The sequence below is a fragment of the Balaenoptera physalus genome, assembly GCF_965194825.1.
Source record: "Balaenoptera physalus genome assembly, chromosome: 15".
NCBI classification, from domain to species: Eukaryota; Metazoa; Chordata; class Mammalia; order Artiodactyla; family Balaenopteridae; genus Balaenoptera; species Balaenoptera physalus.
In genome coordinates this window covers 11,309,075-11,329,491 of record NC_138894.1, presented here as the reverse complement: position 1 = coordinate 11,329,491, position 20,417 = coordinate 11,309,075, and the positions used below count along the sequence as shown (strand labels likewise).

The 20,417-nt window shown below is 54.7% G+C and overlaps 1 protein-coding gene across 1 annotated transcript in view; it reads right to left on the bottom strand.

The window, feature by feature from the left end:
* Positions 1-19,596, bottom strand: part of FAM178B (family with sequence similarity 178 member B) — a 101,262-nt gene extending 81,666 nt beyond the window's left edge. The window contains exons 1-2 of the mRNA XM_082427386.1: positions 18,156-19,596; positions 17,090-17,151 (exon numbers count right to left, since the gene is read on the bottom strand). Coding sequence (XP_082283512.1) covers positions 17,090-17,151; positions 18,156-18,701 — 608 coding nt within the window. The 5' untranslated portion in view covers positions 18,702-19,596. The remainder of the gene's footprint in view (positions 1-17,089; positions 17,152-18,155) is intronic.
* Positions 19,597-20,417: the final 821 nt, after the last annotated feature.

Here is a 20,417-nt window from a genome sequence, read left to right as displayed (position 1 = left end):
CCCACCTGACTCAAACTCACTGGGATTCTTATTCGAACACTCCTTGATTGAGTCTGTGGTCACAGCTGGGGATTTGGAATGTGAACAGAGTGTGACATGGAGACGTGCACCCTCCCCACCAGCGCCATCCAGTCTGGGGACACACAGGCGAGGCCAGGCCACGCCGTGCAGCACACCATCCTCCCTCCGGAGAGTGCTGAGAAAAGCCCACTGCAGTGGGCGCTCCGGGCACTGCCCCTTCAGGACTGAGGCTCCCACCCCCACGGGCTGGGCACTGCTGCTGGCCGAGGGCCCTGAGCCGAGTGCTGCTCTGGGCATTGACCTCGGACAGAGGGAGTCCCTCACCCAAGGTCACACACCCCTCTCCAAGTGCAGCCTTCGTCTGATAACTAGCCGATGCTGGGGTCCAAAGGCCAGGACCCCTTGCCTCAAATGGGACAACTCTAAAGGGTAATCCCAGTTCCAGAGTCCCCCAGGACTGGCCGTGGCCTGTCTTGCATTTGCTTTGCTACTCAGCTTCTCCTTCTGCCCCGGCCCTGCTGCCCTCCCTCCCTCACAGGGGTGGCTTCCTGCTTCCCAAGGATCTGACCTAAGACACCAGAACCCTGCCTCCCTCTTCCTTTCCTAACTTTTTCATAGTTGAGCACGTGACCGTTCCCCAACAAGAATATAAATTCACTGACAGCATAAGCTTCCTGCTTTTGTCCACCCTCCCCAGCAAGGCTCACCTGGGAAGCATACACTAGGGCTCCAGTGACGAGCTCACATAATTCATGAGCACTAAGGCTGAAGCCTACTCACCCAGCGCCCACTGTTCACCCCACTGAAGCCCCTGGCTTCAGGGAGGGAGGCGGGCAGCAGGAACTAGTCCCCATGGGGACACAGGATGGCCTTTCCAAAGAGACAGTTGAAGGAGCAGGGTTGGAGCGGTCTGCCCAACTCCCCCACCCACTAGCTCTCAGAATCAACCCCGGGTATGCATGTGGGACCTGGGTATGCATGTGGGACCCGGGTATGCATGTGGGACCCCAGCAGCCCTGTGAGCCTGCTCCCCTAGCTGCCTTTGATTGGGGGTGGTCACTGAACCCCTCTTAGGCCAATCAGACTCTCTTTCCTGGGAATTTACTTAACCATGGAGCCTGGGGTACAGAGAGAAGCCGAAAGCCTGTCCTAGCATCCCGACCCTTGTCCAACTTGGTTCCAGCTCGTCCTGAGGCCCAGCTGTATCCCTGCCCTTGGATCCCACGAACCACTCCTGCACCTTCATCAGAGCGCCACCCACCCCAGCAGCTTCAGGCAGCCCCCATGGATTTGTGCCTCTCACTAACAGCGTGTGGTTCTGAAGTACGTGGAGCCCCACGGCCACGTTCTACGCATCTAGCTGGGACACTATTTCCAGAACCTTTCTGTGCCTAGAGCTCAGCATGTAGCCTGTCCTGAACCAAGGTCTGCAAAGGAACCAATGCTACTGTTGCTGTGGGAAAATGTTCCAAGTGACAAGAAAACCAAAACCTCGGAAGTGAAACATCAGAACCCATCCTAAAGCCTGTAGTGTGATCATGTGAGTGGCAGACAGCAGCTGCCCTGCTCCTCCTTCCCCTCCGGAGACAAAGATGTTGGGCAGGGTCTCCCCCAGAAGAGGCCCCCAAGGCCAAGTGCACCCCTTTCACTGATCTGACTTCAGCCGTGGGCAGGGAGAGGAGGAGCTTTGTTTCTCCTTGCTGAAGATGGAGAACCTGACCTCTGTGCTAACTTCATTTCTTCCAGATGATGCCCAGACCCTGGGCAGAACCTCGGGGGACTCTAAGGACAAGGCAGGTCACAGGATTTCCTCACTCAGCCTTCACGTGGGACTACCGGCCCCAGTTTACAGAGTAGAAACTGAGGCACGGAGCTGATGTTAAATAACTCCCCAAGTCACACAGTAGTATGTGGAGGAGCAGGGGTCCTCTGCTCTAGGCGACCCCCCCGCCAGGTGACAGAGGTGGGGGAAGAGACAGGGCGGGGCTCGCTCACGCCTCCACTCCACGCCGTGTCAGGGTCACACAAGGACCCTCTGTGGGCGACATCTCAGACCGGCTCTTTGTGCCTCCGACGCCCGACTTTGCGTCTGTCGAGCGCTGTGCAAGGAGAAAGAAGCTGCACTGACTGTGGACAGAGAATAATGGCCGCTCTGTTCCCTGTGTGGCCTGGGCCTGGGGGAGGGGCAGCGAAGGGCGGATGGGAAGGACCCCAGAGGGAAGAAGAGAGAGCCAGAGGGCTCTTTCTGGAAGGCAGCCAGTCTGCCGAGGCCGAGGAGTTCCGAGAACAATCCACCCCGCATGGTGGCTCTAATTTACGGCTGGGGCCCAGGCTCCAACTGGCAGGAATGGGACCAGCTGGAACTTGGGACCTGCCGGTCCCCGGGGAAGGGAAGGTCCTGGGTGGGGGCCAAGCCTGCATCCCCGTGCCCTGCATTCAGATCCCAGCAGCTGGTTCCCGGGCTTTCCCTGCTGGCTTCTCACTGTCTTTGTCAGTGCAAAGGTTCTGAGCCCCGGGCAGAATGCATGTCCCCCTGGCAGCAACCAGAAGGGAAGGGAGGGGAAGACAGAGCAGCTGTTCTAGGCTTTTCCAGCCGACCTACAACTCCACAGCGGGAGGCAAACACCCGAGCACCCCAGCTCAAAATTCACCAGGGCCCTCACGCCTGCAAGGCTGCTGCAGGGCTGTGCTCCCGCTGCCCATGGGACAAGGGCCAGGACCTGTGACTTGGAGATGAGCCTGGACACACTGCGAGCACCTGCTGAGTGGCCCGGCCGAATCACACAGAGGGCCTCTGGGGGCAAAGCAACACCCTGTGAGGCACATGCTCTGGGGGGACCGGAATGAGACCACAGGCCGGTCCCTGCACCTCCCTGACTCCGTCATCACAAGCCTCCCTCCCTCCTCCAGCCTCAGCTGGGACAAACCCAGCAGCACCCAAGGCCAGAAGAGGGTGGGTGCCCAGCCCCTCCTGCCAGCAGCCCTGCCCAGGCTGTTGTGCCGGCATGCTCCCGCCACCTGGCGGCAGGCCGCGGTCCTCACCTGGAACAGCCACCGGAGCAGTGGCACGGGGTGGTGGCCCGAGGTCAGGTAGAGGCTGCTCAGGAGGCCGCTGCGCAGGAAGGAGAGCTGCTGGGCCAGCGGGGAGCTGTGGGAGCGAAGGGACAGAGGGGCGAGGTCAGGGAGGTAGCCTTCTCAACACGCCTGTCTCCGCGAGGCTGGGTTGGGGGGCATGGTTCAGATTTCCGCTTCACTGGGATGCTAGAAGCGCGTCAGTCACTGCTCTGGACAAAACTGCTGGTGGAGCCTTGGTGCAAGCATCCGCTGGAAGGTAAAACCACCCATGGCACCATGAGAATCACCTGCTGTCCACAAACACATGTCACAGCGGGGTTTTTTTTTCTTTGGTTGGTTTTGGTTTTTCTTTGGCCACGCCGTGCGGCACACGGGATCTTAGTTCCCCAACCAGGGATCGAACCCGGGCCACGGAAGTGAAAGTACTAAGTCCCAACCACTGGACTGCCAGGGAACTCCCTTCACAGTGTTTTAAACACATGACTGAGGAATACAGTTTGTCCTTCCCGTTTGACGGGGGTGGGAAGAAACTGAGGTATTTACCAGGGTTGTGAAAAGGACTTGTGTTGCAGTGAGGAGAGGGCCTGGGAGCAGCACCTCTTAGCCAAGGGCTCCAGGCTGCAGCGGGCAGACAGAATTACCCGTGGGGCCCACGTGGAGCCAGCATCCGGGGTCTGGTTACACAGAGTGTGTCTGCCCTGTCTTGTGTTTTTCCGAAACAAAGGGGACACCTGAGAAGATGGGAAAGTAACAGAAAGGGGCCCAAGACAGGGAAGTTTTGGGAAGGAAATAACAACCAAGGGTGCCACGTGGGAGTCTTTGGAAATCACGTGATCAGCGACGGTTCCCAGGGTCAAGGGGGCAGGGCGCTCAGACTCTCCATGCTCCTGGGGCCCTAACCTGTGATTCCATTCCCGACTGGATCCGGTGGGCCTTTCCCTCCCGCCAGGAGCTGCTGGCGTGGAGAGGAGCCCTGCTTTGAGTACACTGTTGCCCCAACAGATCATCTGGACCCACAGGATCCCAGGTCCCTGTACAACGAGGAGTTGATATATCTTGTGTGGCTTTAGGGCCTCTGGTGGACGGTGCTTCATTTCAGAGGGGCTGGCTAGACTTCATCACCCTCTTGTAGTCCTGGGCATCCCGTGGAGGCTGGGTGTGGGGTAGGATTCTCCTACTCGGTCCGTGTTTGGTGAATGCCTCTTTGCTCTCTTTCTAGATAACGTCCTAAAGGCAATTAATAAGGATTCCAGAAAATGAAGAAGTAACTTCATGTTTGTTCTTCTTTTTTAATGGCCAAATCCAGGCAAAGAACATTTCAGACAGCATTTAAAGTCATGACTCTAGAGAGAAATTTCCTCGGTCGGCCCAACCTCCTCCTTAATCTGCCAGGAACAGAATGCTCCAAAACAAAGATTCTCCTCGGAGCCAAGCTGCTGTCTGCTTGAGTATATCCAGGCAATTTACAAATTGTATATGTGTTTTTTTTTTTTTTTTCAAATCATTTAGGTTCAGAGGAGAAAGCAGCTTTGTTCCTGTGCTTGTGAAGCTGGCCGTTCTAAAGCAGTCCTTTATTTGTACATACAAACACGTGTGCACCCCAGGGCTGCTGGCACACACCACTCTGCTCCACGTGCTCAGTCACACGGATACTTTCATGGACTGACCCCCCCGATGCACGCGTGGTTCAAGCACAGCACCCCGAACACGGACAATACCCAAGCACACCGTGTCTGGAGGGCCTCACAAATTGGCAGGACCTGGCCAGGGGCCATGTGGTAAGGGGGCTGGCGCTCCGGGGACTCTAGGAGACTCTGGCTCTGGCATTCTGCTTGGGGGGCACCCGCCAGCTTCTCAGTAGGGGAATTGATTGTACAAGCCCCTGTAGGCTCAGATAAACACATTTCCGACTGCTGCTCAGAGGGAGAGATACCCCTTGGGTGACAATGTCTCCCTTCTGCTACACCACTCTGCAGTGCAGTTTCTGCCAGAGAAATGATCAGTCTGCCTCGGAGTTCACTGCTGCTGAGCTAGGCTTAGTCTGTAAGACCAGGAGCTGGAGATACGCCGAAAGGGCACGGTCCGGCTGTGCCTCGAAGCGAATGGCTTTCAAGGAATTCTGTGCCGACAGCTAGATGAGATGCGAGCAATCTCCTCCGAGGGAGCTCGGCGTGAGGGCAGTGCTGCCTTGCCTCGGCTGCACCACGAGTCCCGTCACCGCTCGGTGGAAGGACAGGCCGGCGGCAGAAGGAACCTCCCGCTTGGTGGAAGGGTGGAGATGGGCCTGGCGTGCAGACACCGCCCTGATCTGAGGCAGGAGGAGAGTCTGCACAGCAGCACGTGGGGAGGCCTGGAGGAGAAGGGAAGCGGGTGGCAGGTGTGTGCGCTGCAAACTCAGACACCGCGGGTTACAGAATCAACTGTTGTCAGATTTACACAAATCCACGGCGTGTCCACAAGCCAAGAATGCTGACACCGGGTCCAGGTGAGTGCCTGTGCTTGTGGCAAAGCCAAGGCCAAGGTCAGAAGTTATCCTGAGAATGTCAGCATGTCGTGGAGCAAGAAGGGGAGGAGCAGAGCCTCCTGTTGGGCAGCAGATGCCAGGCAGGCCCAGCTGAGCGCGAAGCCCCAGCTGCCAACCCTGAGGATCCCGGCGGGGGGAGGTCCCCACCCGGACAAGGAGCGGCCACAGTCAGAATGCGCTAATCCCCAGCCACCGCGGCAAGGACACGGGGCCACAGGAACAGAAGGAAGGAAGGTCGCGGGGGGCGGGGGTGATCAGCCCAAAAGGGGAATCACACAAAGGTCCTAGCCTGGGTCAGCAGGTTGGGCTCCTGGCGGAGCTCCGACCTTCTGCTTGGACTGTGGGTTCCTGATAAGGCCCACGTCAGGACCCCTCCAGCCCCCATCTCTCGTCTATTTTATGGGCAGCCGTCCCAGAGGGCGAAGTCTCTAAATGCCTCGGGAATCCCAAGTGATGGCAGAGGGCTAAAGAGCGAGTGCCGTTATTTATACAGTATCAGCTTCCGCGCCTTTGCCAGGCTACCCAAATGTTAGCTTAAGTGAAATGCCGAGGAAAAGAACAGCAACAGATAGCGGTCCAAGCGCTCATCCCTGCTCCTCTTCGTTTTCCTTCCTTTGTTTAAACATCAGTGAGCGCCACGCTGGTTAGCAGCCCAGGGATCCCAGCAACAACCCGGCTGGCCACTTCTGCTGGCTCTGGATTTTGGGGGCAGGCGCAGCCAGCTGGGCAGCTCAGCCCCGCCCACACTCTGTAACTGCTGGACTTATTTCACCCGGGCTTCCCCCTGGCAAAACAGGAGCTGGGGCCTGGGCCTCGGGGAGGTCCGGTGCACGTGCATCATTCACACTGTGAAGCCCCGACCCACCCCCTTCCCTGCCCACTGAAGCCATCGCGGAGGGAGGTCCCCGCTGGCTTATCAGGTACCCCGAGAACAAACTGCAAACACCTCACGGGGAGAGCGGCCGGTGCACCCAGATGACAGACATGGGTCCTGACGCTCCCGCACACACTGCGGGGGCCCGGGGCGGGGCCCAGGGTACTTCAGCGGGCAATCTCCACGCCCCCCCGCCGGCCCCCATGGCACTGGCTCCTGCCTTGGAGCTGCCTGTGGGCGCGGGTCCTACAGCTTTTCCACTCGGGGCTGGGGGGGGGATTAGAGGAGGAGGAAAAAGTTCAGCCCCTGGTACCAGTGTCTGTCACAGCATGTGACTTTGGTCCCAGGAACCGACCTGAGGTCACATGTCCAGCCAGGTGACAAATGAGAGAGGATGGCCCGGGCCACCTCCAGTCCCACAGCTGTGGGTTCTGGGAGGAGATTTCTTGCATGTAAACCTGTGTAGGTCCGAGCCGGGAGGACCAGGCCCTGCGCCCTCCCTCGCTCCGCAATCTGAGACAAACTGCTGGCTTAATCTGTGCCAAGATTTCCCACCTTGTGCAGTGGAAAGAAAGACAATATCCCTCTTCACCGAACAGCAAGAAGAAGCGAATCTACTTCAAGAAGTGATTTTTAAAAATCTCCTTCACTTCTCCCCCCAAACCTCTAATGATAAAAACGATACATGTTTATCACAGAAAGTGTGGAAAATACAGAGGAGTCTAATGAGGAGAATAAAAGTCACCTGCAATCTCACAAAGTGTTCACATTTTCTCCGGTGAGAAATTGAACCATACTGTTCTTTGAGAGATCAAGTAACATTTTCTTCTTCCTCCATCTTCATGCTTCCGGCTGCGCACAACGGGATAATTATTGAACGGCTAGCAAGTAATCCTCACTCTTGTGTCTGGGCTTGAAGTCCTTGGCACAAACAGGAAATAAAGGATGACCCACCCCCCCTCCCCAGGCTAAAGGGTGACCTTCAGGAAGTGGCCCTTCCCCAGTGCATGGCAGGCGCCCCCTGACCTGGCCGCGGGCAGGGCGCGGGCATTCCTCCAGGAAGCCCCGCGAGCCAGGCCCTGCAGCCCCATCTCTGCTCTGCTTCGTGAGCAAACCTGAGGGCGCAGGGTCTAGATTCCCCGCTCCAGGGAAGCTGGCTGGCCACCTGGCCCCATTTGGCATGGCCGCTCGGATCCCAGGCCACCGCACCACGGGCCATCTCATCTGTCAAACACTTCCTGCCGGCCGTCCAGCCTGGGACAGAAAACCTGCTGTTGGCACAAAGCCCGAGGAGAAGCAGCTCAGGAAGCCGCCTGCCTTTCCCCTCTTATCTCTTCCACTGCCGTGGAGCCGTGCTCTGTCCCTCTCCTTCCTCCAGCTCCACTATCTTTCTTCTTTCCCTTCATTCCATTCCCCCCCTTTTCATCATCTCTTTATTAGAAATATTTTCAATTTGGCAATGGGAACTTCTACCAATATTCATACCCTCAGACCCAATCACTTCACGTCACATCCAGGGATCTATTCCAGAACTGCAGGCAAAATATTTCTGTATAAGGATACTCTCTACCACATTGTTTACAATGGGGGGAATAATTGGAAACAACCTGTATGTTGAGAAAAATGAGGAAAATGGTTAAATATGTTCGGGCATCAATGCCATGGGATATAGTTTCACCATTAACATTTCTTTGTCTAATTGCAACATTTGGGCCTTGTTTGGATCCTGATTTCAACAACATATTAAAAAACACTTAAAAGACAATCGAGGAAATCTGAATGCTGACTGATATTAATGCTATTAAGAAATTCCTATATTTTTTAGGTGTAATAATGTATTGAAGTTTTGTCTAAAGATAGAGTCTTTTAGAGACACAGACTGAAGTACTTACAGAATTAAATTGTATGTGTCTGGGATTTGCTTAAAAATAATCCCGAGGGGACAACATTAGTGGGTAGGGGTAGAGATGAACCAAGATTGGCTTTGAGTTGGTAACTGATGTTGAGTGATGGGTACATGGAGGTACACTCTACTTTTATGTATGTTTGAAACTTCCCATGATAAAGAGTTTTAAAGGAAACACATCAAAACATTGTTATCTTTCTATTATAAAATAAGATGGACTAGCGGGAAAACAGAACAAGATTCCTGCATTCCAGTGCTAATGTGGCCCCAACCTCCACGTGCCTTACAGGCTGGGGCAGGGGTTGGGGGGGGGGCTGGTGGCCTCTCCTCCATCCCCTCGCCGCCAAGGCCCAGCAGGGCACCAGCCTCCTGGAGGGCCGCTGCACTGTATCCTGCGCGCTTTCTCTCTTATTCTTAGACATGTGAACTCACAGTTGCAAGCATTGCATGGTATTGTGGTAAAGTTTTCAAAAATCCCCTAAAAAATCAACATAGTCAGGGGTTATGTGATAATGACCATGAACACCTTCTAACGAGAGGAGGACCAGGGTGGCGGTCCTAACGTTATAGAGAGTGTACCTGGGGCTGGGGACAAACTTTTCAGGGTCAGCATCACACACAGACCCAAGGAGGAGGAGGAAGTGGCCATGACAGGCTCTGGAGAACTGCTGGATGGCCGGGAAAGTGGCTCCAGTGTTGATGGAGACATAACCCCAAAGGCATGTATGATGGGTGTGACCAGAGCCGTTCCATGAAACTGGGGCATGGGGGAGGAAGAGGCAACACAATCACAGAACAGATGCCTAATATCTGCTGTAATGTAAGATTTTTTAAAGTGTGTACATCTAAATTAGTAAATGAAATATTATAAGTAGACGCGTGCTATTTCATCTGTTTCCCTAAAAGCTGACATATCCAAGTTGGCAAAACACAGCTTTGGATTGCCTCATTTGGGGTGGTCCTTACCACGGGGTTCCCTGAGGGAGGGGCCTGGTAATGCCACGCCGGTGTTTACCTGAGGAACAGCTCTTCCAGGCGGCTCCGTGGCTTCAGGTGTGAACAGTCCAGGATGCAGGGCAGAGGGTGATGCCGGGGTAGAAACACAGTCTCGCCTGGATGTACTGCTGGGATGACCTGCAGTGACACGGAGAACCTCTCCACCAGCTTCCTGGCAAAGCAAGGGGCAGGAGAGCCAGGCGTCAGCAGGCACACCTGGTCTGCAGCCTGGAGGGAGGCCAGGGAGGACCAGATGGCTGCCCCCGCCCTGCAGCCCCCGCCTGGTGGAGACCAGACCAGGGACCCGGCGCCACCTGCTGACGGAGGGAGAGCCCGAGAGATGCTGACTGAGGAGCCCTTCCCCCTCCCACTCCCTGTCAGACCCCAACCCCTCCCTCAGGGCCTTAGTCCAGGAGCCAGAATCCTGGTCCCAGATCCTGCCCCACCCATGGGCTCTGTTCAAACTTTCACTGAGTGCCCACGACTGCGGGTGTCAGGCGCTGAAGGATGAGTCAGGCGTGGGTTGCCCTTGCACGGCCAGGAAAAGTGTGACGGGATCACGGCAATGCCCTCCAGCAAGGGGACCAGCCTCAGAGCCGCCACACGGTGCCTCGAGGGGCAGAGGAGAGAAGCGCTGGGCGGGCGCAGCAGGTCGGGGAGGGTCCCTGCTCGGACTCTCCCTCTGAGCAGTGTCCTCAAGCTCCCGTGAGCAGGAGGACTCTCCAGGGAGCCTGCTAAACGCAGACACCCAGGCCCACGCTGCCCTGAGAGGCTCATTTAGTGGACCAGAGCTGGGCCCCACGGACAGGTTAGAAACAGGGAGAAAGAGAGGGGATACATTCCGACTCTATGCGCACGCATCTAAGGGAGGCGGTGAAGAGGATTCCTAAGAATGAGGCAGATCTCTGCACCACGCAGGATGGAATGATCCCCTGAGCACAGTACGCAGTGGGTGAAAATAGCAAGTTGCAGAATAGGAAGTGCGTGTGTGTGTGTGTGTGTGCACGCACGTGCAGGTCAACACACAGACATGCACATGCACGTTCTTAGACACACGCAACACCCACACACATCTGATGTGCCCAACCAAGGTCTGGGGTCGTCCCTAGGGAACAGGATGGGGGAGGGGAAGGAAGAAGAGACATTTCCTGTTTATTTCCCGCAACTGTGTTCGGCTTGATTTTGCAGTAACATAACATACACTTAACAATAAAAATAACAAAATAAAACGAGCCACAGGCACTGCACCCCCTCCTCCCACCAGCGGAAGGCCCATACCCAGGTTCTCAGCCAGGCCCTGAGGCAGTGAACTCGGAGGGGACACTGCCAGGGACTCCCGTGAGGATCTGGGACCGAGTGGCCGGCGCTGGAAGTGGAGGTGCAGAGCTGGTGGCCCACCAGCCGGCCAGAGGAAACCTGTCACTCTCTGGCCAAGCGACCCAAGGTAAGGAGGGTCATCCTAAGGATGAAATGGCACAATGAATGGGAATGACGTCGGAAAACTGGGGAAGATTCTGATCCCGCAGCCTTTGGAAGTAGCCTTGGCAAACTACCACACAAACGGTGAAACAATTTTCTGTTCTGTTAACTTCTTTGCTCTTTGAGTTTTTGGCTATCTACGGTTCCCTATGTTGTTTTTATAATTTTAAGAAAGGTACAAATTATTAGAAGTCTGTAAGAACTAGGCTCATCTGTAAAAAGGTCTCAGCTCCTGTCCCCCACACCATCGTTCAAAGGGACTTTTGTGATGTTAAATATAATGTATGTGCATTATTAAGAACTCTGAGATGACTTTCTCGCATCTAATTGAGGATTTCCTGTGCAGCCCAGCACTGAGGATAAAGCATGATGCTGTGGTATAAATATCCTCCCCTCCCCTGCCCCAGCACACACATAAGGTCTTTTAACTTTAAGGAACAGAGAATATAGGACATTGTCTATTCAAGACGCAAGCAATCCTTGGAGCAGGAGCAGATGATCTGCTCAGGATGACTGGGGGCCTTTCTATGATGCGTAATTGTGGTGGTCACGTGACTCCTGGTCACGGGCGACCTGCCCGCCAGATGGTAGTCGCCCTCAGCCTCGGCCTCACCCGTTCCAGACCCACACCCCTGCTTGGCACCCCCCATCCCACCCCTGGCCCCATTCAGGGATGGAAGAGGCTGCTGGCTTTGTACATCAGTGAGTAATTTTCTTTGAAGCAGAGAACTGAACTGTCCCGTCAAAATGATCCCACATCAAAACAACCACCTCAGTGGCTGCTGTCAAAAAAGACTTTCTCAAAGTACTACTTGAAAATGTCACGTGCCCAGAAAATTATCAGCAATTTCATAGCCTGGAACACCATACGCCCAGATAACTCCCTTTCTGTGGGGAATTTTCAAAACATCCAGGCCATGACTTCCAGAATCCTGGACGCACTCAGGAGAAAGGCAAAGAGCTAGAAAGATTATTCTGGCTACAGAGATGCCTCAAAATGTTTACTTCCAAGGCTATCCATCCAGTGAGCGGGGAACCTGGAAAGCGAATCCACGGCCCCCGACATAGAAAACCGCTTCATCACTCATGATGCCACCAAGGCCTTTGGCCCAAACCCGCTGATTCCATTCAGTCCTCATGCTGTGCTGGGAGCCATCGTGAGACCGCGAGGCACCCTTTCCCTGCCCCTGGGCAGCGTGTGGAAACGGGGACCAGTTAGGAGACAGGCGTCCCCTAATCCCGGCCAGGGGCCGGCAACTGCACACAGGCTGTGGCCTCCTCTCGCCCGCCTGTTTCTGCAAACGAGGTCTCAGTGCAACACGAGGAGGCTCGTGGTTACGGATGGCTGACATGGTTGACGGGTGCTTTCCCGCCACGCAGCACAGCCACGCAGCCACCGACAGGCTGTGTGGTCCTCAAAGCCTGAAATATTTACTATTCACAGGCTTTACAGAGAGTCTGCTGATCCCCGATCAAGTCCAAAGACAATTAGCAGAAAGACCTGAGAAAAAAAGCACACGGGCAGCCAAGGTGTTGCTTGGGATCCTCTCTGGGCATCAGTGACGGTGGGAACCATTCGGGGGTCCTGAGAGTGGGGGCCCCCAGGTGTCTGTGTGTCATCGCTCACGCCCCTCGGTGACTGGACGCAGAATGCTGACTCAGCATGCGCACCCAAACCAGACCATCATGGCTGGGACCTGAATAATGTCCCCCGGACGGAAAGGAAAGGCAAAGCCCGGACAGGCAGGCAATCCAGGGCGTGTGGACCAGCCCGCCCTCAGTCACATGGGGGCACGTGGGGCCTGAGGGAGGGAGGGGAGAAAGGAAAGGAAGGCAGACAGACGGACAGACAGATCTGTCCTGGCTCCACTTTCCCCCTCGGCTGCTGCCCAGTCTTCTCTTTTGCCATCTCCTCTCGTTCTCCTCTGAACCTATTCCAGGCAGGCTCGCCCCCAGTCGCCCCCCAGGGCTGCTCCTGTCAAGGTCACCGTGACCTCTACGCTGTGCCCTCTGGCCCCTGCTCTTCTCTCTATGCCGGCTCCCGGCTGATCTCATCTGGTTTTGCAGCTCTAAATGTCACCTATACATGGTGATTCCCAAGCTGGCCTCTCTAGACAAGGGGGTCCTTGTCTTGGTCTCACCCCGGGGGTCCCCCAAGTGAACTCTTGTTCCCGCGCCTGCCACCCCCCAGCGTACGTCACTCAGCCCTCCTCCATTAAATGAAGACAACTCCGACCTCCCGGCTGCTCAGGCCAAAAACCCCGGGGGTCCCTCTGATTCCTCTCTTTCTCCCAGAGCCTCCATCCAGCTCGTCAGCAAACCCTGTCGGTTCTACCCTGAAAACGTACCCAGAGTTTGCCTCCTCCTCACCACCTGGCCCTGACTTCTCCCGGATTACTACCACAGCGCCCTCCGCCCCCACCGCGCCCCGCGCCCCCCAGTCTACCCTCCACCCTGTTCAGATGAGTGGCAGCCAGCTTCCTGCAGCCTCCCTAACCTCCTCTCCCCTCACTGCTGCCGCCGCCGCGAGGCCCTCCCAGGGCCGCCTCTCACCATCTTCAGGGCTCTGCTGAAAAGTCAGCCACTTACAGAGGCCTTCCCTGACCCCTCCTCCGAATCTTCCAGCCCTCCCAGCACTGCTGACACCCCCTCCCCACTCTCTCCTTTCTCACGAGCACTTGTCACACAGCTTCCTTCATTCACCGTGTGCACTGGTGGTCTCCCCACCCTGACGGCGAGCAACACGGGGGCAGAGACCTCTGTCTGGTTCTCTTCCTGCTGTATCCCCAGAGTCTGCACAGAGCCCAGCACAAAGTTGGCACATAACAGATGTTTAACGGATGGGTGGACAGACGGATGGACAGACGGATGGATAAATGGATGGATGGATAACAGGGTACCCTGAAGATGAATTCAACTGTGGTCCTCAGGTATCTCCGAGACTCCATGGTACAGATGACTCCAGCCCTCCCTCCAGCCAATGGGCCAGCAGACTCCGGCCCAGACGACAGCTCTGACAGAAGCCGCCTTCCCTCCCCACACAGGGGAAGACAGAAAATGCCCCGTGGCTGTATTTTCCCCATTTAAAGTCAGTGTTCATTCAGACTGTAGTTTGAGACCTGGTTCCACACGTTTGGGCAGACAACTGGGGAAGAGCAGGCCGTATTTTATACCTCTCTGTCTTCAAAGGCCCACACTAGACCCTGACACACAGTAGGTGAATAAATCCTTCTCAAATCAATGAACAGATGTGGGATTAAGAGAAGGATGCAGCTTGAGAACTCATCAACAGCACACGAATCGCGGTTGAAACCGTCCAAAACCAAGGGCAGGTGAGCACTTAAACCCTCTGCCTGGAGAGGCGGGTGCGGGGACTTGGCCCTGAGTGGGCACACACCTCCCCTCCCACCTGTGCCCACTCCCCGCACCTGTGCTCTGGTGTGAGCGGCACTTCTTCATCAGGATCCAAGGAATTGAGGTCAAGACAGCCCTGAAGAAGCAGCTTCTCTCGCTCCTGCTCCAGGGCCTGTTCCCTGCCAGAAGGTGAGAGGAGACAACAGGGTCAGTGCAGTGCCTGCTCATCCGGCCCCGTCACTGGGCTGCAGGGGCCTCCCTGGGCACAGCAAGGCCTCGGCATGGGGACCAGGGAGCCCGGGGCCCTGTCTCCCTGCACAAAGCTCTCAAACTTAGATTCCTGGGGCGGGGGAGGGACTGCACTGCATCAGCTGTGCTGCCTGAAAGAAGACAATTTACGCTACACAACTTCAAACGCACCTTTATTTGTGTACTTTGTTCTGGCATTTGCTCGCTTTTTAACACACCAGGGACAGGGCCTAGCCCTTCTGCTCCTCCCGGGTCCAGCCACACTGACCAGGAGCAGCCCCTGTGGCCATGGCTCCCCCGGGCCTGCCTCTCCGGCCCCAAGTGGCAGCCCCCCAGGGCCTGCTCCTTCCCTACGGCACCTGCCCTGCCCCTGAGTCCGTTTTCTCCCTCCAGGCCTGAGCGCCTCACTTCCCTTTTCAATCGGCCCCACCAGAGGCCCTGCGTGCCGACCATCATCTTGCCGGAGCCCGGCTCCCTCACCTCCTGCCCTGACCACACGCAAACCCCAAGGGGGCACCAGTCCCCGCTTGGCCTTCTGCGTCCTTGTTCCCTCCGGCTGTTGAGGGAGCCCCGGGAGCCCCCCGGCCCTCACCCTGCCCTCCGGGTGCTCACCCTGGCTTTGCCCACTGGTCCTCGGTTCTCAAACGCTTCGCCTCCAGCCCAGCCTGTCTTGGGTTCAGATCCTTTGAGCCAGCCACTAGATGGAAGATTTCCAGCCAAATGTGGCCGGTCCTCCCGACATCGCGCACCCAATTCTCAATTCCTCTTCCCTACACAGGCCCCAGCCACCCAGGGCAGCAGGTCCCACGGGAGCTCCCCGAGGCCCCGTCTCATCACCACTCACCCTATTCCCCCCTCACGCTTCCCATCCATTCTCCGTAACGCAGCCTGAGCGCTCTCTCTTAAACACGTGGCAAAACACATCAGGACCTGCTTAAAATTCGCCCACGATTCGACCCTGTGTTCATGAGGCTCCCGTTCACATCTCGGCTGCATCTTCTGCTCGGTCCACTCCCCACACTCTGGCACCGAGAATACCAGTCCTAGCCAGCCAGGAGAGGCACGGTCTGTCCTTCCTGCCTTTACATGTGAGCTCACTCCTGCTGCCCTCCCAACTCTTATCCTCCAAGGTCCAAGGACAAGGACCCCCCCTGGGGAGCCTGTCCTAACTCCCAGGCTAAGTTAGATGTCATTATTCCAGGCCCCTCCATAGCAGCTTTACAGCACGGGAAATACTAGAATCATTGCGTTCAATTCCAGGTGAGTGGGGCTCACCATCATATCTGTATATCCGGTGCCTGGCACAGGGCGCAGCGCAGAGCAGGAACCTTCCCATGCCAGGCATTGAGGAGTGGGTAGTTCCCCACGCGTGTTCACTTTCCTGCTGACACTTCTGAGTATCTAATATATTTACAGCTGGATACCGTACAAACATATAGACACGGCCCCTTCCCTAACTTACCCTCTGGTTAGGAAAAAATATACTCAGGTAAAGGAGTTAAACAACAAAAGTCATGGGCTATTAAGAGCCCAGAGGAGGGAGATGACTCTGGGGTGGGGTGTTTTCTCTCAGGAGAGAAAACAATCATTCATCCCACACGTGTGTTTAACCCCCTCCTGCGGGCAAGAACATGGGCTGGGAATTGGGAAAAACAGAGACCAGTGAGATGTCATTCCGACAAGATCCCAAGCATCAGACAACAGTCCCGCCTCTTAACTTCCGCAAAGAGTGTGCACACACTGAGCAGAAACACCACCAGAGAAGGGATGAGAACACAGAAGAATAAGCCTGTGGGCAACGTGCTCCCGTGCGTCAAAGCGCAAGCCCAGCGGTGAAGTCCACCGCACCCCAGCCGCCCCAGTCCTCGCGGGCAATGGAGGAGCAGGATTCTAGTGTCTTCACCACTAGAATGGTGGCTTCACCGCTAAATGGGCCCTCAGTGCAAGCCAACCATGGCACCTGCTTTCCAGTAAAGAAAGAGCACCGGGGTTGGTTTCCATCCCCACCTCCGCCTCCCTAACGGATTTCCAGTTCTGATGGGATGTGACTTTTGCCTTTAGAAACCAACTTCCACGTGAGACATGCTCACCGTAATCCCGGGGGGAGGGCAGGTGAACTAGACCAAGCGCTACGGAATAACGAGCAAAGTGTGCTCAGGTGGCAGCGTGGGGCAGGGCGCAGGAAAAGCTGGCACCTTACCCCCCACCCCTCCCACTCCACCTCCGTCACCGTCGAGTCGATCGTCAGGCTGTGCGCCTCAGTATCAAAGCAGTGTGCTTCTTCCGCTTCGCTCAGTGGGAGCTGAGCAAGCCCTAAACTGGCATGAACTGGGCAGAATAGCGCCGAGGTGGAGAGAGAACCGGAACGAGGGCTCTGTGCGTGGTGAGGGTCCGGGGCTCTCTGCCTCAGAGATGCTGCCCTTTGACCCGCCACTGTTCTGCACACTCCTTATTCACCAGGGCACACAGGGCACTCAGGAGGCATGCTGATGGCGGGGGTAGGCTGCTTTATCCTGAGAGGAATTTGCTCTGAGTCTCTGAGGACAAACCCATGAAATTACTGCCAACCCCACAGAAATGAAGAGCCCCATGATGGACCCTCCCCACTCACCTCTTCTCCTGCAGTAAGTAATCCAAGCTGTTGACGTAGCACTCGGAGCCCCCAGAGGCGAGCTGGAGAAGCCACACGGGAATGGGCAAGAAAGAGAAAGACAAAGACGGAGGGAAAAAGAATAAAACTGAAGCTACGTTAAGCCCTTTACTCATTTTGTTTACTTTTCTGAATAGGCAATACATTCACTCGCTCACCTCCATCCCCAGCCGCCCAGGTCCCCCCCCACAGGTGACCACAGGTGTTTACTGGCTGTGCTTTCTGAGATACTGTACGCACAGAGAAGCAAACAGTAATACATCATAGACTCTCTCCTTCAGCACAGGTGGTAGCACGCTACACCCCCTATTCTGCACTTGGCTGATTTCCAGTTAACAATATGTCTTCAGGGTCATTCCATACCAATACTAAAGAGATAGTTGTTTTTTTTTTTTTTAAAAACCACTTCCATGGTATTCTGATTTATGATTAGAACATAATTTATTAGTTCCCTAGTGATTGGCATTTTGGTTATTGGCAATCTTGAGCTATTACAAATAAATAAATCCTATTCTTAGAATAAATTTCCCGGGTCTATGGGCTCAAATGTCCCCACAGTCTTCCCAGCAACCAGTTTATTCCCGGCTTAAAGTTCATCACTGAAGTTTCCATTTAGGGATCCCAGGTCGCTGGACCACAGTTAGCCTGAGGCTTTGTGCCTGACCTCGCCCAGACCCATAATCCCAACCACAGCTGCAAAAGCCTTGAAGGGCCCACACAGGGGCGGCATCAAATACGGCACCGCCCCAAGCATTTTTATTAGCAGGAGTTAGGAGCAGAAATAAAGGGAGAGATGCAGCCCAGCCTTGGGGGCCCAAGCTCCCAGCCACGAGGGCCCAGGGGCTGGGGAGAGGTGGTGGGGTGTGTGTGGCCAAGGAGGGACAGTCAAGGCGAAGTGGCCGAAGGAGGGCAGTTGGGGTGTGGCTGAGGAGGAGTGGCCAAAAAGGGGTGGCTTGGGGGTGACTAAGGAGAGGTAGCTGAAGAGGGGCGGCAAGGAGAGGAGGCCAAGGGGCAGTTCCTGGCTTACCGAGGTGCCAGCGTCCACCCATGGCGCCGCAGCCTTTGGGCTGGTGCCTGCCGTGCTCCAGAACGGCTCCTCCAGTGAGGCCAGACCCCGCACGGGGTCTGGGTCCTGGGGCTCCTGCTTTGACTCCTCGGGCAGCTGGTGGGCCAGTCTCCTCAGGCCCCGACGCCCTGCCGTGCCTGCCAGCCTCTGGGCTGGGGCCCCGCTGTCAGCCGGCACGGCCCTCCGCTTCAGGAACTCCACGGGCGGCGGGCTCCAGTCGCTGGGGAACATGTCTCCGGCGGCCTGCATCTTGGGCTTCTTCGACTTGGGAGCTGGAGCAGAGGAGGGGCTGCAAAGGTGCCGCAAGGGGTGCAGGAGCCCCTGGTGCAGGGGGTGGTCGAGGCAGCTGCCCTTCAGGTTGGGCAAGAGGATGGGCCTGGCGGCGGCTGCCTGAACCCCTGTGGACGGGACAGAGTCCTGCAGTGTCCCCACCTGCCCGCCACCATCCCAGCCACGGCGCCACACTGGCTGAGGAGAGGGGTGGCTTGGGATTGCTGTGGGCAGCATGCAAGGGGAGTCCCTCAGCTGTGGGTTTTCCACGCCCTCGTGGCCCCAAACCTCAGAAAGGCTCGACCTGCACAGGGGAGCTACACCTACCTTCTCTCCAAGGTCGGGCTAGCACAGCCTTCTCGGGCCTGGCCATCTGCACACCACTGGGCGTTTTATCCTGGAAGGAACCACCTGTCAGGTGAGGCAAGCCTCCAGAAGAGAGCTAAGTGCTCTAGACGAGGTCCTGGGCCCCTGGGTGCCCAGGAAGGAACTCTCCCTCCAGTTCTACCCCAAGGACTCAGCACATGTACCACAAAGATCAAGTTGCTGAGGTGAAGGAGGCTTGATCTGACCTCTCATTTCAAGGACATGATGGGCAAGTGTAAAGACATCAACATTTTTTAAACCTGTACGAAATACTGCATAAAACAATATTATACAAACCTATTGTGGTAATCATTTCATGATGTATGTAAGTCAAATCATTATTCTGTACACTTTAGACTTATAAAATGGTATATATCAATTATATATTAATACAATTGTAAAAAAGGAAAAACATTTAAAAAAGAAAAAAGAAATATCATACATATATGTTAATGAACACACAATGTTTAAACATGTAATTTGTGCCAATAAAAACATAAAGAGGGGCTTCCCTGGTGGCGCAGTGGTTGAGAATCTGCCTGCCAATGCAGGGGACACGGGTTCGAGCCCTGGTCTGGGAAGATCCCACATGCCGTGGAGCAACTAGGCCCGTGAGCCACAACTACTGAGCCTGCGCATCTGGAGCCTGTGCTCTGCAACAAGAGAGGCCGTGATAGTGAGAGGCCCGCGCACCGCGATGAAGAGTGGCCCCCACTTGCCGCAACTAGAGAAAGCCCTTGCACAGAAACGAAGACCCAACACAGCCCTAAATAAATAAATAAAAAGGACTAGAGTATGGAAAACTCCAAATCTTAAAAAAAAAAAATAAAGAGAAGGGATGGAGTTGTATAGGAGCAGAGTTTTTGTATACCATTGAAGCTAGGCTGGTATTAATTCAAACAAGTCTGTAATAAATTTAAGATATAAATTATAATCTCCAGTGTCACTACTAACAAAATAACTTTAAAATATACAGAAAAGGAAATAAGGAGGGAATCAAAATCACACATTAAAAAAAATCAGTTAAACACAAAATTAATTCAAACAAGTTTGTAATAAATTTAAGACATAAATTATAATCTCCAGTGTCACTACTAACAAAATAACTTCAAAATATACAGAAAAGGAAATGAGGAGGGGATCAAAATCACACACTACAAAAAATCAGTTAAACAAAAAAGAAGGCAGTAATGGACGAACTGAGAAACAAAAAAAGATGCAAGATATATAAGAAACAAATAGTAAAATGGCAGAAATTCTTCCTTATCAGTAATTAGTTTAAACATAAATGGAGTAAATTCTCAAATCAAAAGGGAGATACTGGCAAAATGGACTAAAAAAACATGATCCAACTATATGCCGTCTACAAGAGATTCACTTTACATCTAAAGATACAAATAGATTGAAAGTGAAAGGATGAAAAAGATACTCCATGTAAATAGAAACCCAAAGAGACCTGGAGTAGCTATATTAGCATCAGAAAAAATAGATGTTAAGTCAAAAATTACTATGAGACAAAGCAAGCCATTATACATTGATATAAGGGTCAGTCATCAAGAATATGTAACAATTATAAACATATATGCA